Below are 14,248 nucleotides of genomic sequence, written 5' to 3'. Positions count from 1 at the left end.
TAAGTCTATTTTTAAAACTAGCAACTGTTGAACTTAAACGAATCTCTAAGGGAAGCCTATTCCACAGTCTTGGAGCAGAAAAGGAGAAGGATCTGAAACCATAAGTATTAAGCCTAGCTTTAGGCTCAACGAGGAGTTTATTAGAGACAGAGCGTAGAGAATAACTGGAGGAGCGATAGGTCAAAAGATCAGACAAATATGAAGGAGCAAGGCCATTCAAGGCCTTGTAAGTTAACAGCAGCAGCTTAAATATGACTCGGTAGTGAACAGGTAACCAGTGAAGATCAACCAGCACAGGAGTGATATGATCGAATTTCTTAGTGAAGGTGACAATACGAGCTGCAGAGTTCTGTATTCTTTGCAACCTCTCAACAAGAAGATCCGATGCGACACAAGTGGAGGATGTTTCAATATTAAATTTTTAAACAAAATTCTATATTTAAATCGGGACCTCGATCGTTCTAAGATTATTGGTTATTCCTCATGTTCTTTTTGTTCATTCCATCGTGAAACAGTAGATCATTTGTTTGTTGACCGCCTAGAGACAAAAACCTCTGTTTTCAAATACGAGAATCATTCGAAATTTTTTTTACCAGAATCAAATAAGTTCAAAATAATTTAGCAGTCGATGACAACTCCATCAATTTTATCATCCTAGTTTAGAAACTGTCATTATATAAAGGAAGAGAAAAAGGAAAAGCCCTTTCTCTTTCTTTATTTCAAAACTTACTAAAACATTATGAATATAATGAATATAAAGTGGCCAAAACAAAAAACAGCATTTAAGAAAGTTTAACAAAATAATCAAGGCACTTGATTCACATCATAAAAATTAAAAAGGTATCGTTATAGCAAGGCACTTTTCTGTGATTTGTTATTTCTGCAAATCCCCGTAGTTTGTTAGATTCTTCCTTTAATTCTTGTTATCTCATAAGGTGTTAGGTTTTTTGTGGCTACTGTCTCGTAGAGGCGAAGCCACTATGTCATCGAGTTATGTAAGTAATTCCGTAACACCATAGAAGACCCAAAATTTTTCAATTCGTATACGGTTGTTTTCCTATAGAATTATTGCTTTTTCAAACAATATCTTACATCACACACAAACACATAAAACTAAAACATACATTTTCCATTACTAATGTTAATTCAAGCCCTAAAATTCATAAAATCAATATCAACATTTCGTTCTAACTACATAAACCTTTACTTTAAACATCTACATTTTCTTTCGCATCAACACCGCTAATTCAATTACCTATATATCCTTAATCAGTATATCTCAATAGTCAGCTACCAACTTCCTCCATTCCTTTACCATATAATAATAATTTCTTATGTCTTTTTTTATTTTATTTTTGTTTTTGTTTTTGTTATTGTTATTTTTTTGTCTATTTATTTATTTATTTTGTTTACACCTACTTGCAAGAACGTCGTCATACGATATTAGAACATTAGTAATTTAGTGAGAAAGGAATACATTAAAACAAAAGAAAAAGTTCAGCTTCAGTGATCTTTTGTTTTTTAAAATGATTCCTATCCCACTAAATCACTAATGTTCCTATTTTCGTATGACAACGTTCTTGCAAGTAGGTGTATCTTTTCTTATAGATATTTCTATTTCTTTAAAAGTTAGCTCTGTTAGAAAACAATTGTAAAAGTTTAATTAATTAATGATATTCCAATACTTACTGGCGTAGAATCTTTGACTAGTGTTGCTTCGTATAAATTCATCTCAAACTTCGCACCCTTGGTGGTCAACACCGCTGTAGAATTCAAGTAAAAAATTCAAGAACGACCTAAAAATTACGTTTGTTTAATGACTATTTTCATCCCTAAAGCAGCCATGAAACGAGTACGCGCGGAATGTTATCATGACTTTCTGGGTGTGATTCCTAGGTGAGAAGCATTATGAATGCCCCCGGGTCGGCAGTTGCCTATTTAAGCGAGAAAATCCAAGGTTTCGACCTCATTTGCTCAGGTTCGCCGTACCAGTCAGTGCTAGACGGATTTTTGACCCCACCCACCTCCCCTTCGGCGACGTTTCTCCATTATAACAGTTCAGTCTGATAGCTTAATCACAGCCTCGGCAAAACTCGTATTCCCAAAACTTAACCGCGTGTATGAGGTGAATGGCTGCTTTGACGGTGAAAATGACATACTATCAACAGTTTTATTCTATTAACAGGCGTCTAGTGGATGAGACTGCTACATCACGCCGTGAGCAGAACTCTAGTACTTTTGTTCATCTCTGTTGAACTAGTAATTTAACACATTTAAATATATCTTGATTCACAAATTAGTTATTCTTAATGCATCATGGATAGTTTTACCTTGTGAGCAATGAGGGGGGCTATCATTGACGTCATGTACAGCCACTGTTACCTGGAAAAAAATACAAGTGAGATAAAAGTATTGAAAGTAAGTAGGAAAGAAAGATAAGAAACATACGAATTAAACCAATGAAAATTTATGTTAGCTAACAAAAATGCAGCAGTACTTACGGTTGTTGTGGAGTTCAACAAATGATTTTTGGCATCTATTGCAATCACCTGCACATAGTAGAAAAATAAAGAATAAATGGACAGAGGGAGGGAGGGATGGAGGGATGGATGGATGGATGGATGGAGAAAAAATAAACGAACGAACGAACGAGCGAGCGAATGTATGAATTAATGGCTAATAAAATAAAAAAAAGTCTGGATGGATGAATAAAAACAAAATAAGAAAATGTAAAAAAAAAGTAGAAGAAAAATGAAACTGCTTACGATTAACGGTTAGAAGAATACTATAGAAAATTAAGTGGTTTTTTTTAATACTATTATTCACTAAAATATATTTAATACAATACTCACCTCCAGAGTAAATGCTGTTTCGTTACGAGGTGGATCTCTGTCAATAACACTTCTAACATAAATGATACCACTTCTTCTACCAATCAGGAACCTTGACAAATCATTACCACCAGTAATGGCATACATTATATCTTGATCTACATCCGGGTCTTTAGCCTCCACCTGACTCACTTTTGCGCCAACGGCAATGGATTCGTTGATGGTGACGTTGTACGATGGAAACGTGAAGACAGGAGCGTTGTCATTGGCATCCTGTTGAAAGCCAAGGGAAATCATGGATTGGTTTAGCAGTAGTACACTCAATTCTCATCTCTGGGAACTCGGGTTAGATTTCTGGAATTGCCATTTCCCTTGGCTCGAGGGTTTTTCTCATTTTCTTTCTTAGGCCCCGTCCACGCTATGCCGGATAAATTTGAATCCGAAATTTTCACACCGAAACCGAAAAAATGTTTTCCGTCCACACATGAAAACGGATAAAATGTTTCGCGTCCACACTAGTCCGATCAGAGGCGGCAAAAACGCTTCATTGCACATCTGAGCATGCGCATCGAAGCTGAAATTGAGCCCGCGGTGAATTTTTAGCCTTCCCGCCATGTTTCCATGACAATTATGACGGCATCGTATCCGAAAAACTTCGAATACGAAATGTTCTCCGTCCACACTTATACGGTTAGCCTAGCCTCCTCCGCATGCATCTCTCTTGTCTCTTTTCTCCTTTTGAGTATTGGGCTTCCTGTATCTTTAAGACGAGGGGGACTGAGGAGAGGGGAGAAGAAAGAGAGCTAGAAAAGAGAGAGAGAAAAGTTCATTCCATACAACAACACCGATCCCCAGTCTACCCTACATGGATAAATGTTTATAACAAAAGTCCCGTGGGAACTCCTGCTGAAGTGACATGTCTCTTGGGTGAAGTGAGATGTCCATACGCACCGGGTTTTGGCAGGCGTCTCTTCTTTCTCTCTCTCTCTCGCCTAATTAGCGCCTAGTCTCTTTCGACAAGAATCCCAATTCGCGACTCAGGAATCCCAATTCAACAAAAAAGAGACGAAAGACGCCTGCGGAGGAGGCTAACGGTTAGCCGGCGTTTTCAAATTGTCCCACTCTGGAGACCATATTCGAAAAAAAATCGTTTTCGGTGAAGAATTGTTCCGGATTCGCCCGGACTAGTGTGGACGGTAGGCCTAACCGAATAAATAGAAATTCGGATTCAAATTTATCCGGCATAGTGTGGACGGGGCCTTATTTTAATTCCTAACGAGCTCAATTTTAATTCGATCTCTTTCAGGGGTTGATCTGGGAGTTAGCCGTGTCCTGAAAATAAATGTTTGGTTTTGTCTTACCTTGACATGGATATATACGGTAGCAGTTTTATTAAGCACGTTTCCCATCGCTCTTTTACCATTCATGTCCTCTACAACAACGGCAACGTTGTACAAATTCTTTTCTTCTCTGTCAAGTTCTGCTGCAGTAGTAACGACGCCTGTTTGATGGTTGATTGAAAATCTATTTGCATCATTACCAGGATTGATGTGGTAGCGTAGCTCCGCATTGATTCCCTTAAAAATGAAGATTGATTTAAGGTCGTTATAGCATTGGAAACTAAACTCGGCGAAATTGGGAAGCTGCTCTTGATAAATTATGGGATGTACACTAAAGCACAATCGAGCATTTTCTTGTTTCGGTTGCAATAGACCCCTTGCATGTGACGTCAAAGCAGCTGAATTTGGAGGAAAAAACAAAATTAAGAATTACAATCTCCTGAGAATTGGAAATCTATTTTGTTATGCCATACAAATTGAGCCGCATTCCGGCGTACTGCAAGGGGGCTATAAAGTTACTTTAAAAAACGTTTTCTTTTCGCAAAACCTGAAGCACGTACATTAAATGGATTGCTAGTCTCCATTATTATCTCACTGATTATTAAGCGCGAACAAAATATAATAATCCAGTTTCGAGTTCTCTGTTCTCGCGATTATGATTATAAGGTTTCCCAAAATTTCTTGAATTTCGCCTTATCTATGATATTAAAGTCTAAAATTATAATACAATTACTACAGTCATGCTAAATAAATTATACTAATATTACTACAGTTTCGAGTTCTCTGTATTTCAGGTTTAGCCTCGATTTTGTGTAGAATATTCATGCGTTCCAGTGAAGGTCCGTGGAAGTTCAATGTGTTTGTATTGTTAATGTTGTGCATTCTTTACTTTACGATTGGTTTTTGTGAATAATAGACCTATCCCGAATTCGCTTGACTGACCACGAAACAATGGTTTGAAGTCGAGATTGAACTTGATTCTTTTATTCATCAAGTTCAACCTCGACTTGAAACCATTGTTTCGTGACCAGCCAAGCGAATTTAACCTGTCCTCGTGCCCTCGTCCCATATTTTTGTGAAGGGAGGAAAATAGGAGAACCGGTGACAAACTCTCGAAGCGCAAGAGAACCAACCGTGAGAACTCAACTGACACACAACACCGAGTCCGGTAAACGAACCCTGGTCACTTAGCCCTTCATATTAGCTTTTACTTTATCAAAATACCTGGTCCTTGTCTGTTGCTTTTACTTTCAACACGCTCGCCCCAGCTGCTAAGTTCTCCACCACGGAGCCTTGATACACTGATTGTGTGAATATAGGTCTGTTGTCATTGGCGTCTGTCACTTTGATGTTAACAGTGGCGTGATCAGTAAAAGGATATGACGAATATGCCTGTATGACGTCATACAGAGATAACGGTCAGAATGTCGTATGCAAAATATATTGGTAAGCAACATCAAGTAAAACACACCGTGTAAAAAATGAGTAACTCTACATACCAGAACACGTATACTGTATTCAGCAACAGATTCTCTGTCCAGAGATCCGTTCAGTGATATCAACCCTGTCACGTTGTTTATAACGAATAATCTTGAAGGATTAGTTACTGGGAAATAAAAGAATACAACAAAAACAAATTGGTATTTGCAACTCAAGGCGTCACAGAGTAAAAGCGGGCGTATTTCTGTTAGTGTGCGACGTGAGCGTGACGCGAGTGCGTGGCAAGTGTGGGTGATTCAGTATAAATCAGTTTTGGCAGATCGGACATGTCAGCCCTCGATCTACAACGTAGTAGTTAAGTTTACAGAATAAAGTCTGCAGTTCAAAGCGTAACTGAAGCGTAACATTTCCAATTTGCTAAGTGGGTTACCCGTGCCCTGACGTCATTAGCTGTTTCAGGGTATCGATACAATTTAAAGGTTGAAGTTGATGTGCATTCTTTTCCTGTCAATTTGAAAAATCAAAAACCACTAAACTCTTCAGAACTGAGCTTTAGCTTTTGTAGGATGAAGTATTATTGAATGTTCGTCCATCACAGGTTACTCCCGCCCCCACCCCCCAGTATCACCATTTTTACTATTTGCACACTTCAAAAGAAAATCAGTCCAAGGTTACCTTGATCCATGCCATACGTGACAGAACCGTTGATGTATTTATCAAGATCAAATGCAACGACTTGTAAAATACTTGTTCCCTGAAAACAAAACAGAGTCATTCAGTCACAAGCGTGATAATTTTTTTAGACGTTTGTGACTCTAGTTACTTTACTTTTCTTTGGCAAAATTGATGGCATCCACGACAAATGTTAAGCAATTGTTAAAGCGACAAAGCTTAATAAATTGGGTCGATGAGTGACGATTTCTTTTAAAACGATTATTCGCAGAAGGAGAAGTGATTATCGGTGAATATTAACCAAGTCACCGCGAATGGCAATATTTCTAAAAATATATATTAATTTCTATTTTGAAAGCGGCACGCATCAGCAAACGGCGCGCGCAATCCTTTGATCACCAGAGCCCCGTTGTATGAAGGGTGGATGGTGCTAACCAACGGATAAATCTTATCCAGTGGAAAGGTCGATGCTGTTATACAATAGATTTATGCACTGGATAAGATTTATCCGTCGGATAGAGCTATCCAACCTTTGTACAACCGGGCCCTGTAGTTGATTATGGATAAATTGTTCGAAGTTTTCAACCAATCCCCGCGCACACGATTTTTTATAATCATCTAGATAGTGATACTAAAATGACGATAATGATGATGATGATACGATAATAATATAATAATTATTCAAGTGTTCAAAGTCAACTGACCAATAAGGCGTCTTCGCTGACTTCAGCCGTGTAAATAAACGAAGTAAACTTAGCGGGCAAGTCATCTGCATCAAGAACGGTGACTTGTAGAATCGTCCAATTACTAAGACCAGGTTTATCCTACAAAAACACGCGTTGAAAAAGGCCATCATGAGCAATTGATATGGTTCTTCTGCTATACAACATATTACCAACCCGTGCTGTGATGTTCAGGGCGTATTGTGTCTTGGTTTCGTAATCCAGGTCACGTGATACTTTCACCTCTCCACCGTATTGTGTTATGGAGAACGATCCATCCTGAAAGAACGGGAATCATTTAAAAGAATAAAGTTTGAAATAGACTTCTGGCTTTTGACGTCTTAAAAAAATCAAAATCTAAACTATACTTCGTATAAAGACATTTCTCAAGCGTGTTTAAGAAATCATTGTCATAAGTCACGAGAAAAAATTTCGAGTCATTTTCATGTTTGGTGTCACGCAATACCTTCACGTGTATCTGAATAATAACTAATAAGTAATAATAGTCTACCCTAATTGAAAGACCTTGCCTTAGGTACGTGTAAATTATCGATTTCAAGTATATTTCAGTAAGATACAATTTTAAAATGTTTAGTATTACATCATATTATGCCTTTGAAGTTTCGTTCACCATGTTGGTGCATCAGCATTAAATTATGGAACACCAATGTGGCAGCTCCATACAAGGGTCCCCGATTAGTGCGAAAGCGCTAGAACGACTAGACAAATAAAGTGATTTATTTTTTTATTTGTTTGTTTGCTTGTTTCATTATTTATTTATATTTTATATATTTCCCAAGAATGGCGCCATGTTAGCTCGCCCATAATTCTTCATACAATGAAGTGCTCTACAGCCTTGAAACTTGACCATTAGATGTAATTTTTACCGATTTACATGATTATGAAACTTTCACTTTATCATATAATACAAAATTAAGCTTTTGAAATAAATTGATGATGACATAGGAGAACACCGAGAATATAAAGTGTCACGAAGGAACGTCTTCTCACCTCATTTCCACTTGTTATCTCATACGTTACAAATTGTTGGCCGTTGTTACCTGTATCTGCGTCCTCTGCTTTGAGAGTATACGCCACATTATCTACTGATGTTTTCTGATTGGAACACACACACGAAAAACAAACTATCAATAAACAAGATGACAACATTATCATTGTAGGTGCAAGATGCAAAGTATTTTCTATTATTTTCATGCACGAAATTACGTTTCATTCTGTCTCACTATCGTTTGCTAACTTAGTTTTCTAAGTCTCTTTGTTACATTGTTTTTCACTGTTTTCTGTACTCAAGGTTTTTTCCATTTCATTGATTATTCAAATTTCCAGTGTAAATTCACTAGAACTAAGTTTTTTTGTCAGTCCAAGTCAAGTTTGCACCAGTTTGTTTTGTAAGTATTTTTCTCGTTCATTTCGCCGGTTCTTGATTTACTTTAGTTATTCTCTATATTTAACTATTTAACTATTTAACAATGTGTACTTAGTTTATGGTTGCGTCCACAATCATTATCCTCATTACATCATTATCGTCGTTATCATCAAGGCCATTATTATCGTCATCATTATTGTAATCAACATTAACATCAACATTATCATAATTATCATTATCATCACTATCACCATCTGCACTATCATCATCATCATCATCTTCATCATCGTTGTCATCATCATCACCACCATCATCATCGTCATCGTGGGACAATACACGTCATTGGATAGATTAGATAGAAGGATGGGATGAAATGGAATTAGATAGCATGGAATGGTTGAATAGGGAAAGGAAAGAGAAAAGGAAGAAGAGAAGGCTTAAAGTCAGGAAGAATAGTGACGACATATTTTGTAATACCTCACTAATTAAAACATTGTAGAATCTTTTTGGAAAAGATGGAGTGACGTCATTAATATCATTGACTAGACATTTGAGGCTGGCAGTGGCCTGGGAATGAAAGAAACTCTTTAGAATCAGCATATTTAATTAGCATTTGCCGTCTTTTGCAGTGACTAGCCTTGGTAGGGTTATATTTTCTTAATTGTACAATGTTTTATAATTACGGGAAAAGCAAGATGACCTTACCGTTAAGCTATCCTTACGCGCTGTGACTGTAGCGGTGAGCCGAGAACTTCCTATAACCTGTCGACAATGTAATGGTAAGTTTGACATACATTCTAGAAATGATTAATGATGACTTTAATGAAATAAATAGTCACGCAAATATTTGTACAAAGAATTACTAATTGAACATAAAGCCATTAGCTAATGAATGCACTAGGCACGAAGATACGTGAACCAAATTAATATAAATAAAGTAGTCGGTTATAGCGTTAAAGAGTGTTGCAGGTCCAAGAGACGTGAAACAACGGTGGTTTGTGGCAGCTATGTGAGACAACATTAGCATCGAGAAACCAAAGATGACTGAATAGAAAGAACAATTAGAGAGAGACAAGAGGACAAGGAAAAGAAGAGGGATAAGAGCCGAGAGATAAGATGAAATTAAAGAAAGGAAAAGAGAAAGGAACCTCGAAAGAGCGGAAACGTTATGAGTTAAAAATTCTTGGTTTGCAATCAATCCCAAGAGAGCACAATAACAAAAGTGATGTCCGCCATGTTGGAAGATATAACAAAATAATTCATTGAAAAATCTTTTGTCAAATTCTTCCAACATGGCGCGGGCTATGACGTCTATTGCAAACGAAGAATACACTTAAGAACTCTGAGACAATTTGAGGGAGTGTGAGTTTTGTTAACCAAATAGGATTATTGTTAAAGTTGTGGCAAATAATAAATTTAATAAAGTAATTAAAAAAAGAAAAAGCTTTTTGCATGTGTGTATGATTTGAAATCTAGAATTTTTAAAAGAAACTTCGTCCTTATGTGCTGTCAACGGCTGTCGATCATTATTTGGCATTTATGTCATGCAAAGTAACCAAAAGAAAAGTTGTCAATATAGACTACTTCGACGATACGGCGGCCATATTGGAAAGCAAGGGATTGTGGGGCTTCTCAGGGGGCAAAAATAGGCTTGAAGACATATGATTTTTATCTCGCCTGTTATTATTGCAGGTAAAGACCGCACATTGATCAACTTTTTTGTTTCGTTTTGCACCTTGGACCCCCTACAATGCCTTTGGATCCAAGATGGCCGCCGTATCATCGAAGTAGTCCACTGGGGTATAGAAATAAATGTTAAAGGAAGAGGAAAGATCAAATGATTCGGAGAAAAAAGCATATCAAACAAACTCAACTCACATATGCTGTTAAACCGGGCATGGAATAAATGATCCCAGACTTGAATTACATAGTAATGAGCCGGACACAGAGCCATAGCGGCAGTGTATATATACATGTCTTCCTAACAACAACACGGGCAAAACTGCTCATTAATATATAGTCATTAAACTCACCTCTTTGTCGATTCGTTTCTGTATGAATACTTCCCCAGTTGTGCTGTTAATGTCAAAGTAACCACCAGCGTCTGTCAACTCGAACGAATCTGCAGGCTCGTTCGTTATGACTGTGAAGACTACAGTTCCTGGAATATCAAAATATGCACGAATCATTCACAATGACAATAAACGAATAATTTACCGTTCAAGAAAAAGAAAAATGAAAATTATCTGACGATGAGAAAAAAATCGAATTTACGTATTTTGCGCATTGGAATAAAATTTCACGTAACGTGAAGGCTACAAGTCCACACTTGTAGCACAATAACGATTTATATTTCTAATTTTCTGCACAAAGTATACATGCTAAGCGAATAGATTGTCATTTTCTAGAGCTCTGTGAGAAACGGGGACGATCAATTTATTTTTCATTATGAAATGGCTTCTTTTTGACAGCTTTCCATGTGTGTGTAGTTTCCGCGTTTTTACCTCAAAAAAGTTGAACTTCAACACAGCCTGACGGCAAAGCGAAGTCGGAGACTCGCATTTTTTAATGTGTTATTTTTCTTTCTAACACAATGTTCTTTTACATTTCTTTTAAATTCCCATGAACGTCCTTAATACAAATATATTAAAAGGTCTACATATTATTTTAAAAAATCTTAGGGACATTGGTTTATACATTTATACATTTTTTTCTTAACCTTTTATCGTGCACAACCACTAATTAGTTCTTTAGACATGTTATCATGATACTCATGCACATCGGATCATGTCACGTTACTTTCCCTTTTGTTACGCACTTGGAGTAAGAAAATTATAACCTGCGTGTAGACCGAATTTAACTGTCGTAAAGATGACGGTTAAATTCAGTCTGCACGAAGGCTAGAAAATTAGGAAGCTATGCTATAAATGTGTATGCTTCTTACCGATTGGTTGTTCTTCAGATATCTGGAACACGACAAGGCCACCTCCATTCGTGATAGCAAATCCTATAAATAAAAAGATCAGCAAACAATGAACCAAATCTTTAAAGTAAGACATTTTCATGAAAACTTTTCCTTAATATCAATTTCAACGAAAAAGAGATATAATATGTTTCTTGGCTTTAACTGCTTTTCTCTAGCCACTAAATAAAAGAAGTAACCTCTTTTAAGATACAAGGGGAAACTGAAAGTTAAAATCAATCCAAATTAGCTGGAAATCAGCCAGAGGTTATAGAAAAGCAAGAGGTGCTGTAAATGTTTTATTGCATTTTATAAAAATTCAAGGTAAAAATTTGCGAAGGCGAAGTGATTATCAGTGAAAATCGCGAGGAAAATAATCACCATAATCACTGAGCCTGAGGTGAATAATAGACCATTTTCAAGTTCCAAATTACCGCTGTGTTTCTTGATTACAGACCCATTTACACAGGGTTAGCCTCGTATCACTGTCTAAATATTGACAAATACCAACGGTAAAGTAGAGAATGCACAACTTCCACAAAACAAACATTTTGTAATTCCACTTTGAAATTCCACTGGAACACAAGAATTTTCTGCAGAAAATCGAGGCTAACCCTGAGCTGAAGAGAATACGAAACTGTAGTATTGTTTTTAGTAGAGTGACCAAAGTAAATCCGTGAAACTTTAGGAATACTAAATAGCACAATTTCATGCAAATTCCATTGTTTTCTATTGTTTAACTAGCACTATTTTTACTATTTAGTAATTAGTGTTTCACGGATTTACTGTGGTCACTCTATAATTTTATACTTGAATATCATAGATAAGGCGAAATTCAGGATTTAAAAAACGTTTTAGTATCGCCTTCGCTCTGGCAAATTTTGGGAAACCTCATAATCATAATCGCAGTTCGCTTTTTCAATTACAGCGCGCGCAACTCTATATTCTAGTCTAAAATTATACTAAATCGATATTGATAAATTGACACTAAGGGTAGTACCTGCCCTGCAGGTAAGACATGGTGTGCAATGATCTGTTATGACTATCAATAGTTCTATTCTATTAACAGGCGTCTAGTGGATGAGACTGCTACATCATGCCGTGAGCGGAATTCTAGTTCTTTTGTTCATCTTTGTTGAATAATTCAACACGTTGAAACAGATCTTGATTCACAGAATCGTTATGTTAAAGGCTCGCTTTGAAGCCAGTCAAACAAAACGAACTCTCGTATGAATATAAAAATATTCACTCCATAGGTCAAGTTTAGATAGTTTCCTATTTTGTTCCGATTCTTTCGAAAGCCAAGATGTTTGGAGTCCAAAGTTGTAAAAACGTTAGTCGAAAAAAATTAAATGAAATTAAACGATTTTTTTTAAGACTTCATAAGTATTATTCTATGAATGGTTTTAAAACTAGCCAGACTATTAAAACAATGCGCTCTACGAAATACAAAAAATAATATTTAGACAACTTAGATTTATTATTATTTTTCATATTATTTCAGGTAGTATTTGCATTAAGTTTCGAGTTAAGAGTTCAAAGTTTTAAAAAAGTTACAAATTAGACGAAATAAAACGAGGACTTTTTTTTCAAAACTCCAAGCCGGGGTATCTCTTAGTATGGAAGTTAAAATTAGCCGGATATTAACAATGCGCTCTACGAAATACGATATATATATATATATATATATATCTAACCTGTTTTTTAAGAAGGTCACTATGCTGGGATGCCCATCCCCCCCAGAACTTACTCTTCACTCTTGGTCCAGGACTTGCCCGAAAGAGCCTAGGGTGTCAGGAATTCGGTTTGATTTTAGAATTCCAAACCTACTTTGAGGCATTCGAGTGCAGTTAAGGCCGAAGGGGTTTCCTCTAGAGCTGCCCTTTTTTAAATCCATGTTTGATTTCTTCATTTTTTACCCAGAATAGATGATTTTCTATCAGTAAATTTGCATGAATAAGCCAATTGGGCCATGCATGGCTGGCCAAAACAATAATTGGTTCCTTTATGTGGGTTGCAGCTTTTTAAGTATTCTTGTTTGAAATCCTGACCACCTAACCAAGCTCATGTTAGGGGGGTGGGGGGTTACCTTTTCATAAAACAGGTTAGATATATATATATACATATATATATATATATATATATATATACATATATATATATATATATATACATATATATATATATATATACATATATATATATATATATACATATATATATATATATACATATATATATATATATATATAAATGATATGTATATATACAACCATTTGCAAAAATCATGACCTATGTATTAATCGTAATCTCATTTGAAGATTTTGATAGTTTATGGATTTTAAGAATAATAGAAAACAATGAGAAGGCTTTCAGACTGTTTAGGCCTGTTAGCAAACTTACCTTCAACAGGCTGAAGACTACTGATCAATAAGGAGATGACCGCAATGTTAAAACAAGACATGACTTTCTTACGGAAGCTTCTCCAAGATGGCACCATCCTCTTCGTGACCGGTTTGCGTTTTTATATTTACTTGATAATCAAGAATGACTTAATATTGAACACGAAAATATAGAATTTTTCCTCGCTTTTGTAATGTTTATACCATTTAATGACAGAAAAAGCAAGAATGGTTATTTTAGAGACTTTGGAAGAACAGAAGTTAGCGTTCGAGAGATAGTTAGACCTGACGGGGCTCCCTCGATACGCAGGAAGCGTTCCTTATGAATAATTTAACGCTTACGTTATGAATAAACTAAACAAAATGACAAAAAGACTAAAAAAAAACAAAGAAATAATGGATGATTGAAATGCTGACAACAAGAAAACGAAAAAGAAAGACAAAAAAAAAGAAAGATAAGATGATCGAAAAAAACTGATAAAAGAAAGAAAA

General features: G+C 36.1%; 1 protein-coding gene across 1 annotated transcript in view; it reads right to left on the bottom strand.

Annotated features, from left to right (window-relative positions):
- The window catches only part of LOC116287420 (cadherin-23-like), a 29,261-nt gene extending 15,175 nt beyond the window's left edge, over positions 1–14,086 (bottom strand). The window contains exons 1-16 of the mRNA XM_089040633.1: positions 13,758–14,086; positions 11,337–11,399; positions 10,426–10,553; positions 9,098–9,154; positions 8,870–8,959; positions 8,017–8,121; positions 7,183–7,284; positions 6,988–7,107; positions 6,287–6,365; positions 5,671–5,777; positions 5,396–5,563; positions 4,193–4,408; positions 2,853–3,104; positions 2,502–2,549; positions 2,331–2,382; positions 1,690–1,763 (exon numbers count right to left, since the gene is read on the bottom strand). Of these exons, the coding sequence (XP_088896759.1) occupies positions 1,690–1,763; positions 2,331–2,382; positions 2,502–2,549; positions 2,853–3,104; positions 4,193–4,408; positions 5,396–5,563; positions 5,671–5,777; positions 6,287–6,365; positions 6,988–7,107; positions 7,183–7,284; positions 8,017–8,121; positions 8,870–8,959; positions 9,098–9,154; positions 10,426–10,553; positions 11,337–11,399; positions 13,758–13,854 (1,758 nt within the window). The 5' untranslated portion in view covers positions 13,855–14,086. The remainder of the gene's footprint in view (positions 1–1,689; positions 1,764–2,330; positions 2,383–2,501; positions 2,550–2,852; positions 3,105–4,192; positions 4,409–5,395; positions 5,564–5,670; positions 5,778–6,286; positions 6,366–6,987; positions 7,108–7,182; positions 7,285–8,016; positions 8,122–8,869; positions 8,960–9,097; positions 9,155–10,425; positions 10,554–11,336; positions 11,400–13,757) is intronic.
- Positions 14,087–14,248: the final 162 nt, after the last annotated feature.

This window comes from Actinia tenebrosa, unplaced genomic scaffold, assembly GCF_029948245.1.
Source record: "Actinia tenebrosa isolate PJP-AT-01 unplaced genomic scaffold, QUT_ActTen_1.0 PGA_scaffold7__59_contigs__length_16204524, whole genome shotgun sequence".
Lineage (NCBI taxonomy): Eukaryota > Metazoa > Cnidaria > Anthozoa > Actiniaria > Actiniidae > Actinia > Actinia tenebrosa.
This window is presented reverse-complemented; position numbering and strand designations above follow the sequence as displayed.